At 37.6% G+C, this 24,821-nt stretch overlaps 1 protein-coding gene across 10 annotated transcripts in view; it reads left to right on the top strand.

The window, feature by feature from the left end:
- TCF12 (transcription factor 12) overlaps positions 1-24,821 on the top strand; it is a 173,912-nt gene that overhangs the window by 94,317 nt on the left and 54,774 nt on the right. For all 10 annotated transcript variants that reach the window (XM_055808569.1, XM_055808581.1, XM_055808552.1 and 7 more), the window contains exons 7-8: positions 6,342-6,406; positions 24,144-24,279. In XM_055808569.1, coding sequence (XP_055664544.1) covers positions 6,342-6,406; positions 24,144-24,279 — 201 coding nt within the window. The remainder of the gene's footprint in view (positions 1-6,341; positions 6,407-24,143; positions 24,280-24,821) is intronic.

The following is a 24,821-nucleotide window of genomic DNA, read 5'->3' as shown; positions in this document are numbered from 1 at the left end:
ATAAATCTCATTCAAAATCATAATCTTCTTGCAAATTATTAGAATTGTTCTGTAGGATGATGGTCTTTCAAAATTTTGACCAAATTTTGAAGTAGGGGACCAAAGAAAAGAGTAGGGGGCAACTCTGTAATATTAAAACCAAGCTTTGCTAAACTTTTTCTTCTGCTGTTTGGGAAAATGGGCTTTAGAAGATGTGAGGAGGGGGAGGAAGGTGTTAAAACCTAAAATAATGTATTTTTTCCACTAGTCACAGTCTGAATGTATCATTACGTTATCCATTCTTTACAACTGACTAGGGCAATGTTCTTATGATTACCTGTATAGACTGCATTGCTGGTCATCGCTTGGGCATGGCATTCCTGGTTAAATAGGTTTGCTTCTTTTTTTCTTCTATTTTGTTACTTTATTACAAAATTTTCTAGTAACGTGGTTTCATTACGTATGAATTATTTATTAGTCTCAAGGTTCAAAATTTGTATTAGGAGTTTTCAGACAATTCCTATTATGTAGATTTGACTGCTTTATTAAAAGGTAAGACAGTGCGGATGAGTTTGCAAGACTTCAAGAGTTATTGATTGGGAAGCTGCTTGCAGTCAGAAGAGGACTGAGTGAAGATGGAGCGTATGATGAGATAAAGGCTAGGTTAGGAAAGTGATTACAACTGGGGACCTGCTAATCACCGACCTCTGTAGGGATCCTGTAGTTCATCACTAATCTCACTTGCACTTGGCATTTTCCTGCCTTGCTGCTTCATTGTTCATAGCAGAGTGAGTAATTTGGCTTGGGATGAACAGGAGGAGGGTGCTGCAAGTCCAGCAGCTGCACTTGTTGGCACTGGCTTCTTAAACATCCTCAGCGTAGCCAGCAGCGTGCTTGGCACACGTTAGCTGATAATACTTCAACAAATTGTTGTGGAGAGAATAGGAGGTCATTTGTTTTAAGCACTTTCTTCAAATGGTGTTGCTTCAGATCTCGTGAGTTTTTGCTCATAAGTATAATAAGGAAAAATGTGTGTATTTTATATTTATTCACAATATAGACGTGTGTGTGTGTATTATGTGCCTTTAAAACATTAGAGATAAGATTGTAGGTATTAGATATTACAGCTGTGACAGCCTCTATTAATGAGTAGGCCTATAGAGCAGTAGAAGAGGAAGAAATGTTTCGTCCAATGCATTGGGAAATGTTTAGATATGTAGTAAAACTTCTGTGGCTGCATGTGTCAGTCTTGCCCCTAAGAAAGCAGCAGCACACCAAATTCTAGGAGCAGGGCTGTTTTTGTGTTTTAATCAAATGTAAATATTTTTTTTTTGCCATGCTGAATAATTGCTGAATGAGAATTCTTAACACCAACAATTTTTTTTTAAAAAAATAAAGAATGGACCTGTACTGGAGGCGGCAATGATGTTATTCTATATATTTTGTATGCTTGCTTTCTACTTTGTACTAAGTTGGAAAGTGATAATGAGTTGTAGAAAAATCTTTACTTTGAATATTTTTCTTGCATCATCTGTATGCACCTGTCAGTATAGCGTTTGCAGCTTGTTCCTTATTGTATTGGGTCTCCGCATATGAAAAATTATGTGAAAGTATAAATTGTGTGGGTAAAAAAGGAATGTACTTTGTTGCTGGATACATTGTTACTGGATGTGGTGGAGGAGAAAGCGGTATGAAATGATTCTAGCCAAACCAAATTTAATAACTTTAACAGAAATGTGCAAAGGTATCAACAAGGTTTTGTTTTAAACTGACTTTTGGGCAGGCTCTCTGTTGTGACTGGTTAATAGTGTTATCAGTGATGAAACAGTGATTAGGAACTGTGAAAACGTGCTTCAAGATTCGCTGAAAGATGATTCTCTGTACAAGTAGGGCAGTCATACTTCATGTCTGACAAACAGAGCAGCTGCCAGCTGTGGTCACTATGGTATTCGTACTGGATGATAAACATGACTTCATTAAAAAAAATGTGAGTGCTTTCTCTATTGCCAACCACATAAATCCTTAGCAGCGCACAGGAAGATCTTTAGTTTGTAAAGAGTTAATTCTGGGGGAGTCGAAGTGATTTTTTGCAGAGTTCTGTTCTCTCACCCTCTCATAAACCCGGCATTATGCAGAAGCAGTGGGAAAAGGCTGTTTTACTACTGGCAGGCATTTATAGCACACTCGCTGAAGTAGTCCTCGGCTGAGTTAATGTAGTGCTGTTTTCAGCTCGCTATCACTTTGCATCTTGCTGTTTCAGTTCATTCTGTGTTAAGAGTATTTAGGCTGCACAGCTGTTACACAGATAGATTTATTATGGAATACAATTCCTTGTGTGGTATTCAAAAGCTATATTAAGTTGTGAGCACATCACATTTAGGCAAGTGATTGCCAGAGAAAAATAATTATTTACTAAATACCTATTAATGTTTGAATTGGTACAGAATGTGTCGAGGTTTTAAGTTTATGAAGTTAGGGAATACTTGTGGTTTACGATGCTTAGTGGGATTTTCTTGGTTGGGTTTCTTTTAACTCCGTAGTCCTTGGGCTTCAAGCCTGTTAAGTAGTGATTAGATAATTGAAATTTTTGTTGATGAAAACACTTGAAACTTACTAAAATAAAATAAAAACCCCAAACTCATTCCAAGTTATTAAAAGACTCAAATGCCATGTGAGTTTATCTGTGCAGATTTAAGATTTCTGTATATAACCAACTCAATTATTTTTAAATGTCCGTTGCTTTAGTTCACATCTGGTTGGAAGACAAAACCATGGGTTATAGAGCCACTGATATGTAACCTGGAGAAAAGTTCACCATGATGCTCCTTTGTAAGCAAGGCATGGATTTTGCTTCTAAAATGACAGCACATAACTTTTGAAACATGTCAGTTAGGAGGTATATGATAAAGGTGATCGAGGAGCTGGAGATTCACCAGAGCCTTGTGTAGGAAGCCCTGCTGCACAGCACGGGAAGTGTTGGGGTTGAGAAAACTGGCCAAAGTTGCTTTACTTCTCAGGAATACTTCATGAAAATAAAATGGGATCTGAAAAGGAAATAAATTTCTTTACCTTCCCAGCTGGTATGTCCGCGCACTGCCTTACAGCCATGTTTACACAAACCTGTGCAAATGAAACCATTCAGTGAGGATTTTGTCATTTAATAGTGTTTTTGCATACCACTCTCTTTCTTCCAGTTAATGTCAGGTACCATAGTGAGTTTCCTCATGTCTCCTTAATGCTGAGCACTAATGTTTCTGAATTTCCAGCTATAATAAAGGTACTATTGCCGTCTGTGCAGTGAGCACCGACTGAGACAAGACCCTCCTGAGAGAGGGTGGAGAGCATATGATCAGGCAGAGGGTATAACATACTCAACACCAAATCTTGTGGGATAAACCTGCAAGATATTTCAGGGCTGCCTTGGCTTTGTGTCACTGTATTTTTAAAGTTTGCATACTTATAAATACTGGTACTCCAGTAAGTTTGGTTTTCACAGTAACCTCCACATTTTTTAATACTCTTCTGTCAACCTGTAGAGAATCTGAATAATTAAGAAAGGTATTTGATAAGCTAAAACCTACCAAAGGCATTCTGCTTTGATATATTGGCTATGCGTTTGAAAGTCACTGGATGCCAGAGGCTGCCCATGCATTGATCAGACGTTGTGGATGGGACCTACCTGTTTGTTAATGTCGTCTTGTCAAACTTGATGTCACCCACCTTTCAAGTACTTGACTCAATTACTATATGAAGTAGCTGCTGAGTATTTTCTCTTTCTATTGATAAGGAAACAGTACCTGTAACGTTTGCTTACAAGGCTTTAAATAGTGAGAGTAGCGTCATGCCTAGACGGGAGCAGCTGAAATGACAACAGGCAATTTGTAGTCAATACTCGTTCACTTTTCCATTGCACTGAGAGCAAAACCATCCTGTGATACTACCAGACAGTATGGTGCTGGGAAACCTTTGCGATGTAGTATCAGTGAGGCTTCAGGGGCTGTTGATGGAGTCCTTCCTCTTCTCTTCTGAGCAGTGCAACAGATGTGCTCTAGCGGTTTCCATACTCCTGCTATGCAAACGTGAAGATCATGCTGCTAGCACAGTGCTCCAGTCCTGCAAAAGGGGCAGCGGTGTGGTTCCACAGCACAGAACCAGGAACAGGGCTCGCGTGTGGGCTCAACGTGTGTGTCTGTAGTGTATGCCGTTTGGTTTTTGTTGTTGTTTAAAAACATGTTCCTTTAACATTGTCATGTTATTGCAGGATTGAGAGTCGTATCTAAGTGCTCGCACTGGAAATGTGTTTGGGAGATTATCTCTACCAAAGGCACCATCTTGTACTTGATCCTAGGTTGTTTTCCAAACCCTTCCTTGAGAAGCTTAGCCATTTGAACACAGGTTAAATGTTAATTTGCTTCAGCTCTAATTCTTGATAAACACTTAGGTAGTAGCATCAGGCAGCCTTAACTCAATCATTTCTTAAAACCAAATTTAGTATAGATTGGGCTATTCTAGTCAGCTTTTTTCCTTTAGTGTGAGCCTGCCAAACTTTTTGAGTGATGACATTTAAATAAGATGATTTTATGCATTCTTATCTAACAATTTCTTGCTTGCTACAGAAACCGTAATTTAAATCATAATTTTTCTAGTCTCTGTAATTGACTCTTGTACAAATACTTGTTTTAAAGCCTGCCTGGAATACTGCATACTTCAGTCGAAGTTGTTTATCATGTGGTATAAGGTTCTCATTTTCTGGAAAGAAAATGCTGAGTCTGGTTTAATATGAACAGCATGATTCATCCTACTTCATACAATTTTGCATGCTAGGTACTTTATTTGCTTGGTGCCCAATTGTTGTTAGAGGCAAATTGCTTCAGCAGAAAAATGTTAACTTTTTTCCTCCCTTTTTTACAGCAGAGCTGCCATTTTCTGAGCAAACTATTGTTGACTGGACTACCTGTAGTTATCAGGATGATAATCTTGCAGCGGTGTTGGTGCAAGGATTCAGACTTCCTTTCTACTTACATAAAATGCACTTTTAAAATGAATAAACATACTTTAGTTTTTCCTCTTACGAAATGATGTTTAGGGTTTTTTGGTAATAGAGAAAATCAGGAAAAGCAAAGGAAGTCCTGTTCTAGAAGCGCAGTTGCGGTAGTGTAGAGCCATTAATCACTGAAATGGGAATGTGTAAGAAAGGCTATTTCTTCTTCTTATGACGACCGGATGACACATGCATTGTTTAGAAAAGGGAATGCCTACTTGGGGAAGGTGACATTCATTTTCAAATAGATAGGTGTCATGGTTTATTAATGCCTGCTTTTGGATAAGGCTCTTGAGTGGTGTTACGGGGTGTTTCTTCATTCTAACTGTGCCCGTAACTAGGGCAGGCATGGGCACGTGGTGTTTTCTGTTACACATGTACTTGATGGCTGTCTGATTCTTGACATTGTTCAGCAGAGACTTCTATTTAAGATGATTTTTTTTTTTTTTAAAGCCTTGATTGATAAACTTCTGAGCCTTACTGGAGAACTTTCGCACTGAGTTTTAATATATTTAATATACAAATGTGCCAGCCTGGTGGCACAACAAACAAATGCAGCACCAATGTTTCTGGAATTGACAAATACATTGCTAATGTCTTGCGACCCCAGCTAGCGACATCAGAGGGCAGGCACCCTGCACGAGGCACTATACTCAGTATGTGCTACCCCCAGGCAAAACCTGCCTATGTGGCAAAAGAGTCTGTTTTGCTGCCTTGACCAGCTGTATTACTTGAGTTTTGTACCTGACTAGAATGTACATGAAACAAAAGGAATTTGAAGGATTTAAGGGATGAATGTCAAGAGCTGAATGATTCAGCCCTGGTTTAAGTTTGGTGTGGGTTTTCTTGTTCTGAATTGAAGTTTTTGTTCACTTTTCATGTGGTTTTGTTGGTTTTATTTTACTGCTTAGTGTATTCATCTGCTACGATGATACCAGCGATGTGTTAGTTTCAGGTAGGAAGGAGGAACTTCTAAAAGTGTCTCTATCTTTGCTCATTAATAATGGAAGTGAAGCTGGACCTTTTCCCTTTTCATTTAAACGTATTGATAGGGATGTTTTATAACAATAAACACATTGCAGTAGTTCTTTTTTGCTGATCAGTTATGTAAGGAATGGAATTAAGTATGTAATATGTTACAGTAGTGCTGTTTGTGTTAAACACTGGTGTATAAAAGCCTAGTTTCATTCATGCAACCTAATTTTTATGAATTTACTATGATGCTAACAGATTTTTCTGAATTGCATATATAAGGACAACTGATGCATATATCTAGTAGATTTTAAAAAGAACCTAATTTCAAATGTCTTTTCTTTTGTAGGAAAAACCTCAGATAGAGGTCCATTTCCATTGTATGGCAGAGATACGGGGTTACCGGGCTGTCAAGTAAGTATATTATGATTGAAAGCAAATGGAATAATCTGATTTAAAATCTAGTTTAAGTTACTTGAATGTGTCAGACTACCAAACATAATAAACAAGAATGCATTCCACAATTTGCAGAGTAAATTTTCTGGGTTCTGTATGGTCAAATTTCCTTGCACTTTCATACATCCATTTAGAGGAGGTACTTTTGCTGTGTGCAAGTGAAACTGGTTCTTTGGCTCATGAGCACGAAGCCTTGTGTTTTTAGTAAAAGGGGGATTGTTATTGGTCTGAACATATTGAGCAATGTGCTTTCAGTTGTGTGTATCGCATCTTTCCTACAGATGATAGTGAAATGAGGTTTTTTGCCCTTTGCAAGTTGTTCCTCTCTCCCAAGTCTGCAAACAGAATTGCAGTCCAGTACCGATTGTCCATCGGGATTAGTCTGTGATACTTGGATTTTTCACATACAATTTGTCAAAAAATATCAGTAATTGCTGAATACAGTTCATTAGTTAACTGTTACTCCTAGTGGAGATCATGTGCATTTTTTAAGGAAAACAGTGTTACTAGGCTTTCCATTTTTAGCAGGTTATCCAGTGTGATACATCATTATTTTGTATGTTTGAGGATGTGTTTTTTTGTAGTTGAGAAAACTTTCTTTTATATCTCTAAATCTTCATTTTAGAGTGAAGATTAAGCATACTATCTTGATCATTGTTTAAAAGTCTGTTTTGAATGTGTAGAAAGTTTGAATGTTTGAAAAGTATAATTAGCATTTGATTACACTCAGTATTTGTTGACAAAGACTTTACATAACTAATATGTTTGGAATTCTAAAATTAGTTAAGCTTGTTTTCTGTAAAAGGAATCTTTATAAATTTCACTCTAAGTAGGCTATTTGCTTTGAATGGATATTTTCAGGAGCATCTTTGTTCTGAAGGATAAAACTTAGCATAAGGAGTTTGACATCTTGGTTTTGAGTCTCTTAGCTAGTAATTTGGGAAGTGTGAATGGGCAGCACCATGTGGCAATGCAGTCCTAGCATCGCTTCCCCTATTAAGAAAGGATCATTCTCACAGCCTTTACTACTTCTCTGCAACACAGATGTGTCGAACAAAGACCCATTTATAACTGTATGGGTGAGCTTTCAGTAACATTCTTACAAAAAGCAGTATACCTCTTTAAGTTCAAGTTACAGGCTTCACATTATTGCCAGTCTAGACAGTAGAACATTGTATTAGTGTTACTACTATTGTTCCAATAACTCTGTATGTACTGTATTTAAATATAATAACTCAAAATTTACATTAGTTTGGAAGCAAATTAATTTCCACGTTACTCTTTCATTAAGTTAATGTTCTGTATTGGAAAATGGGTTTATATTAACTTTGCATAAAATTCTGTTCTGTTTTGCAGTAATGAGTGTAATTTCTGTTGTTTGGCTTCTGAGGAAAATGCTTTTACATCTCCTAATTGTTTATATCTAATACCATTTAATATTTTTTTATATGTAGTTATTTTAAAGCCAAAATCTTAGAGATATTTGTTTCTATTAAGACCACTTCTAATTCTGTTTATTCCTTCAAAATGCTTCTTACTGTTCCCTCTCCTACAGTTTCTTCTTTTTAACACATTTTTAGCGTATGGGAAAAATATTATTGTAGGTAAATCTGTATTGGTTTTATATTCAGGATAGAAAATGATCATAAATTTAAATTGAATTAAAATTAAATTGAAAGTTTATGTGATAAGTTACAGTTTGTACTTTAATTTGGTCTTATCAGTTAAATCTGATAGTGTTTGAAATAACTTGTTAACTTGGAACGTGGTGGGATTTCTGAATCCTTTTAGGTTTTTATATTTTTCATAAATCCACGGCAGTGCCCGTAATACGGCTCTCGTTGTAGCTCCAATGTTTGAAAGCTATGATAGAGAAGAAGGTCAAAAGTGACCCTGAGAGAGGTCATTTTGACAATCCACATGAAGAATCAGCTGCATTGTCCCTGGCAGATGCTCATATAGTCAGTTCTTAAAAACCTCTAGAGATGGAGAAGACTGTGTGACCACACTGTGTTTTGTTTTCCATTACTTAAATGTACTTACTCTTCAAAAGTTTCCCTGATGCCTTATCTAAATATCATTGTAATTAAAGCATCTAACTCTTGCCTTACAGTGGACACAGAGAAGAATCTATATTCTTTGAAGTCTGTAGCGGCTGGAAATCCAGTAGATGATTAGGATGATAAGGAGTCCTTAGAAAAGATAAGACATAAAGGGAGTTAATTTTTTGGCGTTGGTGTGTATAGTGCAGAATGTAATGCAGGTCTGTTTTTAATAAAGGATATATAACAGGGTCTGTCTCAGGTTGAAATATTGGTAGAAAAGCTTATGCTCTGCTGTAGGTGCTCGCCAGTAGGTTCACAATTCTAGGGGATTTCCAGTGTTTTAAACTAGGTAAAGTACTTTATTTAAGGCCTTAGCATGATGGCAAAAATAAATTTCCTGGACCTTTCTGACAACACTTAATTTTTTGCTGTGTGATATTTGCCTTTTTCATAACAAATATCCAGTCTTTGCTAATGGTTTGATTGGTGATGGTCTAAAAATTTCCAGTACCTTCTTATTGTAAGGCTGGTCAGCTTGTCGTTCCTCAGCCTATATTTTTCAGTTCACAGGTTCCACATGCAAAAGTGTATTTTTTTTTTTTTAACACATTACTTCTATCTTCTCGAAATTCATCAGTGTAATCTTGAATTCCAGGCTTGCATTGCATTTGTAGATCTTTCTGGGTTATTTGCTTTGTGAATTTAGTAAATGTGGTCTTCATTTTTCATCCAAGTCACTAATTAAGAGGTGGAATGATGCCCAAAGCAGATGCCTGCAAAGTCTCAGTTAATACATTCACCCAGCATTGATCATGAACTCCTAGCTACTGTTTTTTAAACACTTATCCTTTGTATTCAGCAGTAGTGTTGGTTGTCCTTGGTTCCTTAGTTCACCTGTGAAGTGTGAAAGTAGTAAAAGCCTTATTAAAACATCTCATATGCTGTCTGAGAAGGAAGCGAGATTGGGTTTATGTAGTTTATTCCAGCTAAATCCATACTACTTCTTTATTTTCTTCTGGAATTTGCAGTCTGCTTCTCCCAGTATTCTTCCAAAAAATGAAATTTAAATTCTTGAGGTATTACAAGGCACTGCTTTTGTTTTTCCCTGAAAGAAACAAACCAGCCCCGTTCTTTGTTAGGGTCTGCACTCCAAACTGTGAGTTTTCAAAGACAGTGGCTAAGGTTTCTGATAATTGCAAGAGCCAGTCCTCTAAGTATCGTATTGGTACAGATGACTTGAAAATACCTACCTTATCCAAATACTCCCCAACCTGTCACCAAAGTTCTTTCCATATGTCATTGGTGTAAATGGTATTAATAACCTGGTGTTGGTGTGTGATGAGTTTTAATTTTTACTGCTGTTAAGGTTACAGAGGGCTGGAATGAAAGTTTTCAAGACTGCTGTAAACAAAGACTCTTACTATCACTTCTCACCACTTACTGAGAATGGTCTAGGTGGTGATCTGTATGGACTGTTAGCTACCCACAGGCTTTATATTTACACTGTAGGAGTTTTAAGGGTGGTTGATTTTCAATGTACCTTAAAAATCTAAGCAACGTAGGTAAGGAAATGTGATTCAGGTATAACGTTTAGCCATAAGAATGTAAATACGGCTAATTTATTAATATTGTACCAAAGAGGAAGTGCACACCTCCAGGTTTGATTTCCAGCAGGTGTTTTAAGGAAGCCAAAAAGGAGCATCCTGGAGTACAGCATGTAGCGCTGTGTTGTGCCTATTCATGTACATACCAGTGTTGAATAAGGTCGTTGCGTTTGTCTTAAGCTGTGGGTTTTATGTGTTAATAAGGTTAATGGTGTGTGTTTGTGTGTTCTTTCTAGTGCTTTGCAGTCAAGTTCTGAATCATCTTCCTTTTTTGGCTTTCTTAGTACTTCATACTCTTTCTCCTTCTGACAGGTCTTCGCTATATTCTGTACCTTTCCAACTCTTACTGCCTTTTTTTCCGCTCTCTGATGTTTTACAGAGTATATAGAGTCTGAGTGGATGGGTAGCATGAGAAACGGCGACTTATACAGAGCTGGCTTAGATGAATGTCAAAAACTTTTACCTGGACAAAGAATTGACAGATTTTAGAAGAAATTTACAAACTGCATTTGGCTATCAGGATGAAATGTGAGGCTACGTGGCTTGACACAGTGTCTCTATTTGTGTCTTTGATTTGGAGGAGCGGAGGCTGGTTGTGATATTTGTGTGGGATTCCACCATTCCTGTTAGCTGTGTAATTGCAGATTTGGGAAGGGCATCTTCTCACAAATCTTAAAATGGCTATAGATCAAGTTTTCAGAAAGCTTCTTGTAATAAGTTTTCTTTAGACTTGTGTAATTTAATACTGAAAATTGTAATTTGTGTGAAAGAAATGAGATTAGACTTCAGATATTGAATGCATGGCTCCCATTTCCAGTATCATCAGAAGGGTACCCAGCTGTCGCTGCACATTGCGTTGACAGGTCTGAGCTCTAAGAAAGCCAGGAATCTGCACGATTTTCCAAGTGAAATCGAGATAAATGTGCAGTACATGTGTAGCTGTTAGACTAATTCTTCTAATTGTTTCTGTGGGTCTTCACAGAAGCTAACTTTATCCCCTTGAGCCTGTAAGTGCCCTGGCTTAATTGGCAGAGGGAGGGGGGGATGCTGCTTTAGCCCAACGGTGCCTGTGCTCATGTGCCTGGCAAAGTCTGTCTCTCCCTACTGGCGTCACTAGGCTGAAGATAGTAAATTATTTGTGACTATCCCCTTAATGTCCTGGTTTAATTCTAAACAATCATGCATGAAAAATAGACATCATGGATTTTTTGACGTGTGGAGATAACACATTTGCCCACCCTTCATAATAATTTCAAGTCCGTGTACTATCCCATGTGCGAGAAAGGAGATAAAATCAAGTGCTAAATGTAATGGATGTTAGGCAAGAACTGAAGAGGCATTCACCAGTTTGTTTAAAGTGTAACCTTTCTATAAAGAGACGTATCTTTATTTTTCTAGCTGTCTATATATTCTATAAGATGATGGGACATTTTAAATATTATAAAACCCATTTAGAAAAAGGTTTGATAAATCTGTAGAATACATGAATGCTGGAAGGGGCTATGGATTATATTTCCTAAATAGTTTTAGAAAAAGGTTTCATAAATCTGTAGAATACATGAATGCTGGATGGAAGGAGCTATGGATTATATTTCCTAAATACATTTCACTTAGTCTATGTAAAATTATATGTATTATACTGCATAAAATATACTACTCTATATAGCATGATGTATATAATGATATATATTTCATGCAGTATGAAATAGATTGTGCTGCAGAGAAGACATATGAAAAATTTCTATGATACTGTCTATGATACATAGAATTTATTTGGTAGTGGCAGATGGATTTTAAACTCATTTCTGCTGCTATTTTTATATAAGTTTTGTGCATATTGGTAATAAATAAGGCTGCTTCAGAATCTTTGTTTTCTGGAGGAAGAAAAAAAAAATTCAACAGAAAGCTGGTCCGCCAGTGTTTCCAGTAATCTTGCTACACCATTTTCCCTTCAATAGCCATCAGCTCTGCTATTGCTGTGAAGCTAATGTGAGGTGACTCATTTAGCAGCATATTATTGCATCATTGCAACATGATGCAAGGCACATCAGGCATTATTAAATTAGCCTGAATTTTGCAGTATGACAGTAACATTTTATGCACATTAGCACCATACTTAGTGCTCCTTATGGGAATATGCTTCAAGTAAACATCTTAAGACGTCATTTCAGCCAACTTTTCAGGATTTACCAATTTCTTCTTTATTCTGGGGAAAAAAAATGTGTTTCACTGGAATATTAAGGCAGATGAGTGGATTTGTGGATCTTAAGAGCATGCTTTGTTTCTTGAATTACTTTTAATGGATGGTCTTACTTGGGCAGTACTTTGGAGAAAAAATTAGCTGACTTGTCACTTTATGGTTCAAGTAGGTTGGAACAAACTCATCCATCTTTCTTCCACCTTTGGAGTGATTCAATGTAGAAACACTTTCCTCATCTGGGTTCCAGGCAAAGCAAGCTAGATTTCTATACGTCTGACTCACATGTGCTGAAAAATATTACGAGTTAATTACGTTATAGGTATTGAGCAACTGGATTTCATACTATTGGCTTTTTAGCAAAAAAACTTGTGACCTTTCTTTATTGACTTAAGAACAACTGTCTTCACGATTTAATATGGAACTTCAAAGGATTGCATCTTGTTGTCTGCAAATTTAGCAATGTATTAAAGAATAAATTTACAAGCATGAAAAACTGTATTTATTAGCTGTTATATCCTTCACAGAGTAAAAAGTTTGTGTTATTTTTGTGCAAAAAAAAATTTGTTACTTCTTAAGAAACACACTATAAGAACTTTGAAATAAACCCCAAAAATGCCTTTAGCACCAATTTCTTGGGCAATTTAACAGATGATCACTTTGGCAAAATAAACGTTTGCAAGTGTATGTTACTTTGCCTTTGCATAGTCAGTAATTTGCCTCTTTCAAATTTAAAAATACTTTAAAGCACTTTGAGCAAAATGCAAATCTAAAGAACAATCCTGCAATGCTGGAGAAAGCAGAATCTTGGAGCACACTAACAGCTATCTCACAGGCTGAAGAAGTGTAATAAAAGTAGAACTTGAGAAATTTGAGTCATCTAGGGAGAACAGAAAAGCTCGCTCACATTGTGCACAGGCAAAAATGGCAACTTTTTTGTGTTAGCTGGCAAGGTGGTGAGGAATATGCAAGCAAGAGTGAAAATAAGTATCCCTAGTAGCAGGATGTAGGTACCAGCTTGCTGCATAGAGAAAAATTAATAGAACTGAATAGCACCAACTTTGAAGTATTTTAAATCTGTTTATAAACAGTGTAATTCTGAGATGTGTATATAGTGCAATGGAGAAGATTAACTGATTTTATTTTCTTAGTAAAGCATCAGGTGACACTAAACAGCTGGAAGAATAAGCATACAGACAAAAATGTGTTAGGAGGCAAGAGTGTATAAAAACGTATGTGGGATGTGGAAATGAGATTTACTGACAAAAATGGAAAAGCAAAGAAGAGTATGAAAAAATGTAATTTGAAATACATGTTTTGTAAGAATGAAAGCTGGAAGTGGCAAAAGCAAAAGACACAAGTGACTGTGAAGGGACAGTGTTTTAGCGGTATCTGACAGCTGAGGTATTACTTAAAATGTGCGCATCAAAGAAGAAAAAGGTATTTGTAGCACATCACGTTTTAAAACAGGGTGGTTCTTTACATGCAGATGAAGGCTCCAAACAAGTCTTTTTCAATCTTGCAGGTATAGCCCCCAAACAGCAGCATGGCAGCACGTCTTTGCAGTTGCTCCTAGGATGCTTTGCTAAGTTTTTAACTATTCAGCATTTTAATACCAGACCACTACTAACGTGATTTACTGTGGCATTATATGCCGGAGTACTGAGCACTCTATGTCTTGCTGGAAGATGAAAGAAGTAATGGACAACTGTGTAGAACAAATATGTACGAGGTGTTTTTCTTTGCAGGGCCAGTAACTACTTAGTAGTAAGGGTAAGCTTACGTATGCCTGAAGTGTGCGTATGCCAGCCCTCTCACACACATTCAGAGTTCTGCAGTTTTCATTTCTTCCTGTAGGATTTCTGTTCATATCCTGAAACTTTTTAAATCGTTTGTCTCTAAGACCTTCTATCCATTCTTGGTTTCCTTGAGAGCAATAATTAAAACAGTTATTCTGTGTTGAGGGTGTGCCATCTGCTCCTATGATACTGTAGGGCTATTGAAGAGAGATTTTTTTTTTTTTTTTAAAAAAAAGGCAAACTAATGAAAGGGTTTAAAGTAATGGGAAAATGTAAATAGTTTGTCTGAGGAATGATTGGAAATAGGCATATTTAGACCACACCTATGGGGTAGACAGTAGAGGAGGTAATGTTGTGGCAAAAAGGACGCTAGAGTGTGGGTAATTGTCTCTGGAGAATCTTAGGCTGAACCTTGTAGCTAGTGTGTCTCAGATCAGATGCCTTAAGGCTTTTTTGGCTTTTTTTTTTTTGACTTCCAGGTGTTGAAATTAGGTAATAAAAATATGTACATAGAGAATATACACTGGAACATAATTGTGTACAATAAGAAAAATGTGCGTATGCTGATAATAAAAAAAGCATAGGTGCTATAGAGGGGCTACCATTTTGTGGTTTTTTAAAAAAAATATTTAGATTTACTTTAGTGCTAATAAAAATGTCAGATTGTATCAGCTATGGTTCCCCAAAGTGTTTTCCTTTCTTCCCTTCACAGCTGCCCCCACCCCTGCAATTATTATTAAATAAATAAAATTAAAAATCTATTAAACAGTAACAAGAAAGCTCTTCTTGCTTGCTGCTGGCAGTGTGTTTAAAGATGCTTTAGATGGATCTTTCCAATGAGGCAGAAGAATACATGATATTCTGGACCTTCCTTATCTGTTTGGCCTTATAAAAGAATATAAGCAGCGGCTCCAGTTGCTGTTCTTCCTCACATAGTTTTAGAAACAGTATAGGGAACATAATGTCTATTTCAATCCAGTAACAGAGTTATGAAATAAAAAAAAATCGCAAGGTTTGTACATGTGTGGGATTTTTAATACCAATGTAACTTAAAAGCTGACAAACTGATTTTATTTTGTGTATTTTCTGTTTTAAATCTCCTTTCCTGTGACACCTTTGATATCAGGTGTCTCCCCAAAGCAGATTTTTACAGCTGAGCTATCAATCTCTTAAGAAATGCGGCTTCTGAGGGAAAGGCTGACACAATGTTAACTGAAGCAGCAACGCTGGGTTCTGCCAGCTGATACCATCTTAAAAGGCTGGGATGGGGAGAGGGATATATAGTTTAAGGGCAGATGGAATATCCAAACTTGAGTTTATTTTGCTTCATTTTTTTACTTCAGAAGTAATCAAGCAATATTAACTTCCTCTTGATTATGATTTATTAGAAGTGAATCACTTATTGTGCTATTGGGAAAATAGATCTTGTCTCTCAGCAGATAAGGAGCCTGCAGAACCTTTTTAGAAACCAAAAATGTACAGGGGACAGGCTAGATTTCTTTTTCCAGAGCTGGAGGTGACCACCTGAAGTTAATCAGGGAAGACATCCCCCCCGGAATGAAGTGGGTAGCAGGTGTTAGATTTAGTTATAGTTGGGGGAGGGATGCTATTTATAAAAGGGGAACAGTTCTGCAAGGAATCGTTTTGAATGTCTTAAGCAGACAAACTGTTCCTTGTCTTTGCCTTTCTCACAATATTTAGGGTTGGCACATTTTCTTGCCTCCTTTTAATTTTTGATTGTGTTTGATTGTATTTAAGGTAATGAATATTCCGTAAATATATGTGTGTGTGTATATATATATATAAAAAATTTTGCATAAGGAAGTAAAAAGCATGTTGCACCATGGAGTGTAGATACAATTTCTTTGGCCAATTGCTATTTGTCTCCAGCTAATCTTACTGCCTCAGATCTGGGTGCTCCTCAGTTACAAATTTATGGTATTATTGGAGGATGAGGAAAAGATCAGCTCAGTTCTCTCAGCTGTACTTGTCTGTCTGTTTGACCTGGATTGCCCTTTTGGATTTCCTTAAAGTGTTTATTCCTTTCGTCTATAACTGCTCTAGCATGGTAGGTACCCATTTGCCTGCCTTCCTTACTTCACAGAGAGATAAAGTCCCTTCCCAAACTTTGCACCTGCACGGATCACTGCTTTCAAGATGAATACAGGCCCTGAGTAGAACTGGGAAGGGGGATGTAAGAGTGGTGTAAGCAACCTGTGACTTAGTGTTTGCTGCCAGGGGTGAGCTAGGAGAGGCTGGAGCTGGAGCAGGTAGTCAGTGGATGGAAAGAAGCACAAGACAGGTTTGCCATTTTGATTCCTCACCTGTGGAACTAAACCATCCAACTTGCATTGGTTTCAGCTGTGTTGTGCTTTTCAAGATGATCGTGTTCCTGATGGCACAGATTGCTAAAGAGCAGGGAGAGAAGGATAACATTTATTAAGGGGGGACGGGATTGTAGCCCAAGGTATTTACTGGGCTCGTCTATCCATTTACTAGCACCCTGGTATTGGATTTAACACTCACTTGGTCGTACGTGAAAACGTATGGGTCCATCATGCTAAGTCCTGACAATTGTCTGGTTGCTATATTAGTGATGGTTTTTTGTTACACATTTTCTGACTTAGTGCTTAGAGCAAGTGAGATTTTTCTTCCTGGTTGTGTGGGAGAGGAGATGCACAGCTTCCATACCATATACATGAAACATTCTACTAATTGTCTGAAATCTTTTGAAATAATTTTGCTGAAGATGCAGAGGGAGAAACAGATGCAAGGATAGTTTGAGCTTTAGAATATCCTTTATAGTCTGACTTCTGTAAATAAGATTCAGCATAAAATCTTTTATTATAATGTTGACTTCTTATGCTTGTAATCATAGAGAAAAGCAGGAAGACTGGTACCAAAAAATTAAAAAGTAGATGAATAACCCCTCAGCTGCTTCTTTTCTGACATTTTGCAGTTCTCCACAAACCTTCTGCTTTTGTATAATCACAGTAAGGAAGCTGTTCAAATTACTGTTTTCATAATGTAGCGAAAAGATTCAAATGCAAAGGGAGGGGAGCCTGACCTGTAATCACAATGCTTAGTAATGCCTTCCTAGAATTCAGTCAGCAACGCAAAAATACCTTGCCCGAGGGGATGAGCGAAGACAAGCTGAGCCAGCATAACCTCGGGGATTGGACACCAACATCAGCAGGGTGCTGCTTTTAGAAGCATAAGACAGAATTTGTAGTCTTGCCAATATGCGGTATCAGTGCAGGGACGCCACTATTGCAGGAGGGAAGGAAAGGACTCGTTCAAAATATTTGTATTAATCAGGTGCTTTAAAGCCACTTAGATGCAGAAGGAATACAAAATGTTTCCTTCCCTTTGCATTTAATATTTACTCCTCCCACTGCTTGAAACAACATATACAGAATTCTGAATAAACTTCTTTCTCCCGTCTCTGTCTCTGTGCTCAGTCTCAGTATATTTACACCTAAACAGAATTATCCATAGTAGCAAATTCTGCTTAGGTGTACACATTGAATAAGCAGCTCATGGTGATCAGGAAAAGCTTTGGTGTAAAAGGAGAATGTATTGATACCTTGATATTTTTCAGTGTTAATATTAATTGGGAAGACACTAAAACTGAATGTCTGTTATTTTGTTTATGATGTTGCATCATTTCAGTATTTAGTACCGTAGGTAGCTGGGGTGGTTTTTTACTCCAGTGAGCTAGATTAGCCTGATTACACTGGCAGGATGCAGTTGATGGATGACTGTCATTATCTTCTCAAACCTGCATGATACTTTAGGTATAGGAGATGATAATTAAATTTTCAAGAGACTACACTGAGATTATAAGATCTGAGTATTTTTTTAAAATGAGGAATATGTTTGCAATTACCAGCATGTCGTTGGAGGATCCTCTCCTGAGATGTTTTATTAGCAACCCCTGATTTCCTTTAAATTGATCAAGAAAAAAATGCTCAAGTTAGCATATAACACTTTAGATGTTGTTTTGGGTTTTTTAATTCTAATCTTTTCCTCCTCCTGAAGCAGACCAAAAATGTATCTGATCAGATCTATTGGTGATGGCTTGAAGATGTACAGGTTAGCACAATATATTTAATGAAACCTTGTTTGAGACAAAACACTAGAGAGGATCATAATTAATGCCTCATTTTCTGCCAGTTGCTATTGATTACTCATTCAGGGTCCCTTTGTTCTCAAAATGGTAACACTGTATTTCACATTACTATTTGATGATATTCTCAGGATGAGATTCTTTAACAACATGCTGATAATTGCAAACATATCTCTGGAATTTAAATTTAAAATGAATTTACATCATATGTCAGTGTTTTTCCAAATTCAGCTCCTATTTTGGAGTGCATATTCATTACAGTTTCCAAAGATCAGAGACTTGAGTAAAATGAAATTCAACACTTAATATTTTGTTTGTATTTTTGGCTGAAACTGCATGACACGGAGCTCAGGTGAACGGTCTTTTCGCAGCCCAGACCTCTGTACTGTACTAGTATCTCACAGTGCAGTGATTTGTGGATGTTTTAATTTTGGTCTAGGTTTCCCTTTGGAACCACAGTCACAATGTACACAGCTGAGGGGATTTTACAAGTTTAGCAGTGCTGGATTTCATTTTGTTACATTCTTTTAAACTAGCTCATGCAAATCGTCAGGTTTATCTAGAACGCAAGACGTGAAATATTAAGACTCATTTTATAGATGCTTGATGTCATCCAAATGGTTCATGGAATAAAAGGACATGTACGTGAAACTTTTGCTGTACCCAGCACAGCATTTCAAGTTTACAGTAAGGCAAGGAACGCACTTGCTTCTGCTCTGCGTAATTCTGAGAAACACAGAAATGCCTAGTGAGTTTGCCTTCGACTGTGCGGTAGGGTAATGGCGGGATTTGATTGAACTGAGCGCTGTTGTCTTAATTTACTTTTACAAAATAACGTATCTAAGCTCCCAATTTTTAACTAAACACTTAAGTACCTTTTTTTAAAAACAATTTAGACAATTTTCCGGTCTTAAATAGGGACAGCGTACCTAGTGGGACTCAAAGCATAAGCTTTTCAAGAAGAAAGCCAATGCAAAAAACCTAGGAAAAATAACACCTAGTTGACTAGTTTATTGGGGAGGGGATGGTTTCAAGGTCTCAGTTTGCAGTTGGTAAGTTGCAGCTCTCATTTCCCTGCCAAAGCAGCCTGCTTTATTATGCCAGCACAATGGCCTGTCATAATCAGTTGTATATAATGGGCTAATGCTTTTATCCTCAACCATATTATTCTTTTGATAGGAAATAATGAGTAATGTAAAGGCACACAGTTGTAGCTGGATGAAACTATTGCATAGTTTGGCTATGGCTACACTAGGAAAATCTGAGTTCTTGAAGTGTTTGCTAATAAGTTTGCATTTAACAAATGAATGTGAATGAGATTTAGACCAAGAAGCACAAGGCTAACTGCCTATAACAAATACACTTTTGCCAAGGTAGAACCTTATATTTGGTAGTGTAGAGTATGGAGTGAGTTTTTTAAAAAATGTTGGTGCATTTTGCAGGACAGTTTGACTACATGTAGTCTGAAAATGCTGGGGAGCTGCAAGGAATATGACATAAGGGCATCTGTAGGCCTTTATTGTCCACATTTCTTTTTTTATATCTAAGCAAGAAAATCAAAGTGTTTACCAACATATTAGAATTCTGCTGGCCGCTGTCCTAGAAGTTCATTGAAGGCAGAGCAGTATTTTGGCATCAAATTGTTTCTTTGGGATGCTAAAGGTTCATGGAGTTGGGCTAGGGAAAAGAAAATTTCCAAAGTAGTCAAGCTCTTTTGCTTTCATGCTAAAATTGTTTGAAAGAATCATTTCAAAAAACATTTAAAAATGTGTCGAGTAAGGAGCTTCTTTTAATCTCAGGCATACCATTTTGATACAAGCATATGGTTGATTAGCTTGTTGGTTTGAATGGAAGCTAACTTTGCGGTGCCTGTAAGTGCAGCTGCAAGTCCAAGTTACTTGTTTTCCGTGACAAAGGTGCATAAATACATACACCCACATGCCCAGATATGATTTTTTTTTCCCCACCTCACCCTTACAATGTTTGAATAGATGACTCCCCTGCATTTCATTTTGATGTGAGTAATTTTTTAGGAAAAGGACCCCTTTAAAGCGTTTGCCTAGATAGTGGCTTTTGAAAAAGCCTTTATTTTTGGGGTCAGGCTGTGCCTTTTCCCCTTAGGCAGTCAAAACTGTTCCTTGGTTTTGCTCAAAGGGATAAATTTAAAAAGTAAAGCAGTCATGTTTACCTCTTTTTCTCTGTTCTCTTTGGGATCAGGCTTGCTGTGTTCTTAGTTGATTGTAATAAAAGTATTTTTTTATTTATTTTTTTTTTAGGTTGGTTATTGAACACACATTCCTTAGAGGAAAATATTGCTTTAAATAAATCCTTGTTTATCTTGAAGCTGGAAATATGACTTCTAGAATCCAAAGAGGCAAATTTTTTAAGGGTGGTGCCTGTTTATTTACAACAGTAATGCAGACAGGACTCAGCAGCGTTCAGGAGAATAACCAGTCATTGATTATTCTTTAGTAATTGGATCCGTGCTTGGCAGATGAGGTTTGGAGTAAGCGTGAACGTTCTCTGTGGAGAATGCTGCAAACTACGTATGTAAGCGATCCGCCTCTGTGCAGGGACCTCAGGCACTTAGTCAGGAGAAGCTTGGTGCTGATAATACAAAGCTTTTTTGCTATTCTCAGTGGTATTTTTGTATTCCTTTCTTTATCAGATGCCCTTAGGAAAGGATCAGTCCTAATCAATATTGCTTCTCAATTGGTTCAGACAGGCAGAAAAATCAATAAGCTGAACTAATGACATCTATTTTTATTTTATTTTGGAAGACTGAGGAACAATTATAAAATTTTAAAACAGATGCTTCATTTGGTTGTGGGAAGAGGGTTGTGGGGTTTTGTTCGGTTCTGTGTGCACCCCCCCTTTCTGAGGGGTTTGGGTTTTTTAAATAAAAAATTCTTGCCCGAAGACAATATAGAGCAGGAAACTTATTTAGAGTGTGTTGCACAGCTTGAGATTTACTGGGTACGTATTATATTACTTATACACTTAGTGTTGCCGTAGTAGCCATGCTGCTTTGAAATTCAGGGTCTGATAAAAATGTTGAGTACTGGATCGCTTAGGACAAAAGCAAGAGTGGCAACTGGCATGAGGTAAAGGTTGGAGGTGAAGTCTGGGAAAGATACAGACACACACCTTTGGGAATGGCTTTGCAGAAGTGAGTAGGAGTGTTCACTGTTTGGTTGGGGTTGTTTGCTTGCTTTGGATTGTTTGTGATTGGGTTTGGTTGGGATTTTCCTGTCATATCCCACCCCCCCTTAATGCATAGAGGAACTAAGAACCCTCCTACCCCTTTCTCTGGAGGCGTCTGTACGGTTCCCATTGCATTTCCAGAACCACTGCCAATGATCAGGAGGAGATGCTGGGGGCAAGCAGGGAGAGTTGAGTTGTCTTTAACACGAATGGGACCTAGGTCCTAATTGTGTTTGACAGCTGCTCTGAGTGAGAGGGGCTGAACTAGGTGACCTCCAGAGGCTCCTGCCAGCCTCAGCAGGTTTGGGATTCTGTGAGTGGGACCTTGCTTCAGCTACTTGACATGACAACTATGACAATGCTTCCTCCCCTTCCCCACAGGCTATGTAAAGAAGTTTTTCTTCAGCCCGGGCTGTTCTTGGGCTGAAGGTTGAGTCCTGGGCTAAGTGCAGAACTAGTTTTGTTTCTTCTTTTGGACAGTGCTGGTTTGGGGGAGCTGCTTTTCACAAAATATTGCCCAGGTTTCCTGCACAGTGTTCACCACTCTAATATGTGTTTAGAATAGCACCTTTGCAAAATTCAGTCTTATGCGATGTAAGCCATATATTCTGATAATCACGTTTTCTGCAAAACAACAAATTCTGAACTGTTTGTCAAAGGCAAAATTAGAAAATCTTGAAACAGTCTACAAGCAGATTTCCCTACCCCCCACCTATTTTCTGTATACTTTGTTTAAAGTTCATATCACTCCTTATAAGGGTATTTCATTTCAGTATGAGTTTTAAATTAACAATTCTGATTTAAAGATTATTTTATTGTAAGAATAAGAACGAAGAAATTGAGTGGAAGGGAAATTATTTTTATGCCTTAACATTTTTAATCATTATTAATTTTGTTCTTCAGACAGTGTGATAGATTGCAAGAAATAGTTAAGACTTCTGGGCCCTCCTTTAGTTTTTAACAGGGTGACTTTTTCACACCTCTCTCTTTTCAATTAAAATAAAAGGTTTTCATGCTTAAATTAGTCATCAGACAAGTGAAAGACAGAAATATCACTAGCTGTTGGATACAAAACCATTTATCTGGAAAAACACACTTGAGGTTATTGCTTATGTTGTATATAGTCTGGAATTTTATATGACTGCTGGATTTTCTGCTGATCCCAGTGCATTGCAGGTTCAAAGGGATTTAGTACTTTACCAAGAGCCCTGTGAGTTAGCTTCACCTTTCACAAGTCATCACACCAAAGGAGCTGGTTTGAATGATATAATCCAAAAAATACATTTGTTTATGACCAAGGGTGTTCAGGCCTTGGAAGGGAAGGTGAGGAGAGCCGGGAGCAATGGGCTCTGCGTGGATTCCAGTGGGTGCTGTAGCCCTCAGAGGCAGCGGTGCTGGGGTGGCTCCTGCGGGTCCAGTCTGCAAGTCTGCCCGTTTGACAAGCTCTAGAACTTGGGGATGTGCATGGGCTGCGTCTCTGGAGTGGTCTGAGGGGAGGAGGGAGGTTGACTTGTGAGTGGTGGGTCTGAAGGAGAAGCTTGAGGTGGCACCTCACGTTTGGTGTGGTATAAAGGTTCAGCCAGCCAGCTGTTTCTGGCTTTGCATCATCTCACAGCGGAAGCGTGAGCACAGTTCCAAGGTGGGCAAAACCAAACTGTGGTCCTGCTGCCTGACCGCTGTGCTTTACCCCCCTTGTAACGTGAAGGTCACGCTACATAACGACCAAGCGTGGAGAAAACATATCCCTTTTTTCTGAAGGATGCTGGTTGCATAGTGACCTTAAAAGACCATCTGATTTGGGCAATATTAAAAGCAGAGTGCCTTTAGCTGTGGGCAACACGATGGGTGCTGCTGTAGGAAGCCAGCTGTACGCAGCAGCCAGGAGCAAGCAGCGGTGGATGTATTTTGATGCCCTGGTAGCGTTATGTTTTCTGTACAAACAGTTCTGTGGGTTTACACTCCAAGTCTGGTGATTTTCAGACAAAAATGAGGCTGAGCATGGTATTAACCATGGAAAAACTGTCTTCTCATGAATCGCCAGCATTCATTTTGGTTTCACAGAAGAAATCTAAATAACGTGAGGCCAAACCATATATAATGCACTTGTTAGGTGTTTAGAATGTTTTTATTTACTGCATGAAAAGGGTAGGGTTCAACTACATTGTTGCTTTGAAGTTTTTAAAATGTCCTAATTTTTTATGTTCTGTGCATTAATCTAATCTGTTATTTCTTTTGTCTGCGTTTGATTTTTTTTAACAATTATTCCATGTTTTTATAAAAGTAATATAAGTCTGGATTTCTAAATATGTGCTAAAACCTAATGTCACACTATAAACTTTTAGCAGTTTTTATCAATTATGTTTATATTGTGTAATAGAAGAGGTGTTACATTGCGAACTAAAAATATTACAGTTTTTGTTTAGAATTTAAGTATGAATTGATTTTTTCAGATGCGTTAAACTGAAATGGTTATAGTTTTTCAGAGGCTCACAGCCAAACTTGCTCAGCCTTTCTGAATTATGCTATAGTATATTCTTTGAATACTAATTTTTAAAAGTCAAACTTTTTTTTTTAAACTCATAAGACCTTCACTGAAAGCCCACTGAATTCCTGTAAATGTCAAGAGTAGTATGTGTGGTTAACAGTTTGTTACTCTGGTATATTAACAGATGAGTTACCACAGAGCTTAATTTTACTTTTTTCTGTATATTTTGCAGTCTAGTCTGCTTCGGTCAGATATGGGGCTTGGAAGTCCAGGTCAGCTGTCATCCTCGGGAAAACCTGGAACACCCTACTACCCATTTTCTGGCACAAATCAACGCCGAAGACCACTTCATGACTCACCAGCTCTTGGTGAGTAATATACACAGTTTTAAAACTTTTGTTCATGGTGCATTTCTGCAGGCTGCATTATTTTCTTTGACAGTTCATTTTATATACTGGAGGTTGCTCTGTACTCAGCAATTCAAATTACAGCAAACTGCTATATAAGACATAAACTGGAATTATTAACATTTTCTTTGAGATGCTAGTTTGAATTCAACACTGGTCAGTATTGCTTATAAAACAAACAAGAAACTCCAATAAACCCCTTAATTGCAAAAGCAATAATGACAGATGGATAGGAACTGATGACCAGCTGAGTGCCCTTAACCCATGCCATCATTAACTCCTGGAAATGCCTGACCTTGAGGTCATTACCATTATTTAGTAGGGGAAAGACACAAAGGGGAAACAATTAGCCTTTTATATGCTAAAAGCAACTTTATTCAGGGCAATATATAGTTCATTGTAATTGGTTCAACATGCCTTTAAAGTTCTTTAGCAATTGGAGACTAGTAGTTTATCCTAAAATTAAACTACCTTGCAAAATATGCAGGCAGGAACTTGCTTAA

The sequence above is a fragment of the Falco peregrinus genome, chromosome 1 (assembly GCF_023634155.1).
Source record: "Falco peregrinus isolate bFalPer1 chromosome 1, bFalPer1.pri, whole genome shotgun sequence".
Classification (NCBI taxonomy): domain Eukaryota; kingdom Metazoa; phylum Chordata; class Aves; order Falconiformes; family Falconidae; genus Falco; species Falco peregrinus.
This window is presented reverse-complemented; position numbering and strand designations above follow the sequence as displayed.